The sequence below is a fragment of the Triticum dicoccoides genome, chromosome 2A (genome assembly GCF_002162155.2).
Source record: "Triticum dicoccoides isolate Atlit2015 ecotype Zavitan chromosome 2A, WEW_v2.0, whole genome shotgun sequence".
Taxonomy (NCBI): Eukaryota; Viridiplantae; Streptophyta; class Magnoliopsida; order Poales; family Poaceae; genus Triticum; species Triticum dicoccoides.
Window position 1 is genome coordinate 45179443 of NC_041382.1, and position 3625 is coordinate 45183067.

Below are 3625 nucleotides of genomic sequence, written 5' to 3' on the forward strand. Positions count from 1 at the left end.
CCATAATAACATTGCATAGCTTAGTTTAACTATGAGGATATTCTAGAATTTATGAGATGTTGGTTTTCGTGGAATTCCCTCATCTCACTTGTTAGCATTGCACATTCATGGACAAAAGAAATCCCCTTTTGCCTGGTTAAATTTAAATACGATCAATGTTGCGACTTTGTGCAAACAAATAGTGAAAGTCATTTATTTCGGCTTATAGCCACTCAACCAACTATGGTGTTACGTTAAATCCTGAACTAAATCCAGGATTGAATGACTATTCTTTGGGTAAGCAGCATGCCCGTCGACAGCGAGACTCCTGTGGTGACTTCGTTAAACTTAAGACTTGGCGGTTTGGTCTCTTAGAGGTGCTCATAGAGGTAAAGTGTGCGTGCTTATGTTTATGGGAATGAGTGGATGTGTATGTTTATGAGCATAAGCATCTGCATGCACTGTGTTTGCGGGAAAAACAATGTGCAAATTCTCGATAAAAAACACATAGTGCTATGTTTTTTTTTTGCAGAGAAACATGGTGCTATGTTGTTTGAATGACACCGAGATATTTGTGTTAATTTGAGACATATGGCTTATCCCCCTAGAGAACGTATCTGATGCACCGGAGCTTCTTGTGCTACCAGTGCATTGGACTACCTTGGCACATTTCCAAATGTTTGAAAAATCTGGAAAAAAATAGCGCATTCACATAACATTAAAGTATGTTGTCACAAAAATTCAAATCAAAATTCGAAATAGATACAAAAATGACAAATTCGGCACTGAATATTATATAGGACAAGTTGGGCTTTAGATTTGGCCCATTGTCATATTAATGTCACACTTGTCATTTTTGTGTCTCGAGCATTGTTTGGAGTTTAAATTTGAATTTTTGTGACAACATAGGTTCATGTCTTTTCGATGCACTATTTTTTTCTTAGATTTTTTGAATGTGTAACCGGCGTCCGGTGCACCGGTAGCAGAAGAAGCTCCAGTGCACCAGATACGTCTTCTAGCCCCCTATCGACGTGAGACAATTTGGCCTATAGTATGACTGAGCATATATACTCTGGAAGAGGTATAGTGCGCTTTGTGGCTGGGTGAACTCAATAAGGCAACAATCATTTTTATGTATATATATTAGTGGCAAAAGACAAAATTGCATGCATGATCATTGTGCACGGAAAGCTACTTGATTACCTATTACAGTATCATTTTTTTGCGAGGGCTATTACATTATCATTTTGCCCCCGTATTTGGAGCTGCTAGTAATGGGTAGCTAACAAAACCTGCTTAGCCGTGTTGCGATCAACGTGCATAGACATGTACTCCCTCTGTTTCAAATTACAATTTGAACAAAAACCACGACAAGTACGTAATTTGGAACGGAGGGAGTATGTGGGTAGGTATATGTATATTATGATTATCATTTATCCAGAGCAATCTAGGTAGCGACGAGCTGATCTCCACGCCACACCATGATCTCCGAGCAGTCGGGATCGGGCATTCCTCTCGACTCGTTGTACTCCTCTGCGGCCAATCGTTGCACAAACTTTACCGAATCCTGGAAGAAAAACAACACATGACGACCATGATTCCAGTTACTCTGGTAATAAATCAAGATGAATGGAACATTGTTCCAGTGTTTTATGTGTTTTATAATCCAATTACGGAGTTACAGTACCTGTGAGGCGTCGGGCTCGGAGACGGGGAAGCGGTCCCACCGGTGCGGGTTCCAGAGCAGGGCGCTGCCGAACGCGAAGCGCGCCACGTCCACGGTGCCCGCCGGCGGCCTCGCCGCCCTCACCGTCGGCGTCGCGTCGGCCGTGGAGAACCAGCCGTTGACCGCCGACGGCGAGCCTCCGCACACCGGCCCTTCCACCGTCGCCTTCCGCTCGCGCTCCGACACCGTCGCTACCGGCCACGCACCGAACGTCCTGCACCATACATGCACACAGTGTGCTGCTCCATTCATGCACAGTAACGGCAGCGGCGGCTAATGAATGGATTCAAATTAATGTCTCGTTAGCGCCAATCATTCGCTCGCTCGTCCACGTTTCTACCGACACTCGGGCGCGCACCGAGGCAAGCGGAGGATGGTGCGCACATGGACATGCACGTCCACGACAACATGGTGGTACACTGCTGGTGCTGCTGAGTGACATCCATCATGCCATCTAGCTATCCCTGCTCGATTCCTAGCTAGTGGAGTACTATTAGCTGGTGCATCATATTATCACCGATCACTATGGGCCTAGCTAGAGTGGCCAGTCCGACTCCCATGCCATGCTGCATGCACATTATTTGCTACGGCTCGTCTACTGTCGACTCCACCGACAACGCTGGGTGCAACTCTGAATTACTACCCGCAGTGCAACTTAATCACCAGTTTACTACACTACAATTACCAGTTCACTAAAGGATCGATCGACGAATGAAATGAACAGGTTAACCAGACTTGTAGGCAGGAGAATGCATGCACTCACCTGATCTGCCTGAGCTGGTCGAAGAAGCGGAGGTCGTAGACGTCGCCGAGGCCGGCGAAGAGCACGACCCCGGCCAGGCGGTGCTCCTCCACGTGCCCCAGCGCCACGTTCCGCTGGTGGTGCCGCTCCTTCTCCGTGCCGACGCCGTCTGCCGTGAAGTTCTCGGGGTAGGTCAGGTGCCGGTACGACACCCCGGCGCCGCGCAGCAGCCGCGCCGTGTCCGGGGCCTCCGTCGCCCGCTCCACCACCAGCCACAGCACCGGCGGGGGCACGAGCCTGAGTGCGTGCGCCGCGCGGGTGAGCCCTGCTGCGCGCCTCTCCGGGTCCGACCGCTCCGTGGCCGTCACGACCAGCAGCAGCTGCGGCTGGCGCAGCGGCTCCGGCTCTGGCGGCGGCGAGGGGAGGGCGGTGACGGCGACGTCGACGGGTCCGTGCTGCAGCTGCCGCTGCTGTTGCTGGAGCAGGAGCACGGTGTGGTTGAAGGCGCCGTCGACGGCGTGGAGCGCGCGGAAGACGTGGGCGGTGGCCGCGGTTGATGCTACGTGGGTCCAGCGGAAGGCCGGGGCGAGGCCGGCAAGGAGGCCGAGGAGGAAGCAGAGGGAGGAATGCAGCATGGCTCGCCGGAGCAGCAGGGGCCGCCTCGCCCGCGGCTTTGCTTTCTTCGGCGACGCCATGACAAAGCAAGCAGCAGCAGCAGCTTAGCTAGTGTGTATGTGTGTTTGGTGGTGTCAGCAGCAGAGCGGCTAGGTAGGTGATCGAGTGAGTGAGTGTGTGATCGGGTCTTTGCTTAATTTCTGCGATGGAAATGATTCTGTACGCCTCACTTGGAAAGTTGGAATTGATGGATGTAGGTGCTGGCACATGTGGCCGGTCTAGAGGAGAGTATTGCATTTCTTTTTCTTTCTTCTTGTGTCGACTGGCGAGTCTAGTCATGGTCTCTCCGGCGGTGTAATTAAGAGAATGCCTCGTTTATATTTAGCTCAAGTTTGCCGTTTGATGGCAACACCATGTATCTTTTGGCCTTGTGGCTTTATTAATATAAAGCGGGATAAAAGCCTATTGGCTTACTTTAGCTCAGCTTGGGGCCTTACGGCGATCTACATGCACAAGTATATTTATGATTTACTAGGACTTTCACAATTTCCTCTGGCTGTTTG

At 50.6% G+C, this 3625-nt stretch overlaps 1 protein-coding gene across 1 annotated transcript; it reads right to left on the minus strand.

Moving 5' to 3' along the window:
* Window positions 1–1092: 1092 nt before the first annotated feature.
* LOC119353110 (probable beta-1,4-xylosyltransferase IRX9) lies at window positions 1093–3354 on the minus strand. Its single transcript, XM_037619698.1, has 3 exons — window positions 2469–3354; window positions 1667–1919; window positions 1093–1546 (listed from the first exon to the last, which is right to left on the minus strand). The coding sequence occupies exons 1-3, from the start codon at window positions 3140–3142 to the stop codon at window positions 1427–1429; spliced, it is 1047 nt and encodes a 348-aa protein (XP_037475595.1). The 5' UTR covers window positions 3143–3354; the 3' UTR covers window positions 1093–1426.
* Window positions 3355–3625: the final 271 nt, after the last annotated feature.

Excerpts from the sequence above, each read along its gene's own strand:
- LOC119353110 (XM_037619698.1), bottom strand. The coding sequence starts at position 3,142 with ATGGCGTCGCCGAAGAAAGCAAAGCCGCGGGCGAGGCGGCCCCTGCTG. Across the intron at positions 1,920-2,468 it reads GACCAGCTCAGGCAGATCAG|GACGTTCGGTGCGTGGCCGG; the intron begins GTGAGTGCATGC and ends TGTATGGTGCAG. Across the intron at positions 1,547-1,666 it reads CCGAGCCCGACGCCTCACAG|GATTCGGTAAAGTTTGTGCA; the intron begins GTACTGTAACTC and ends TTTTTCTTCCAG.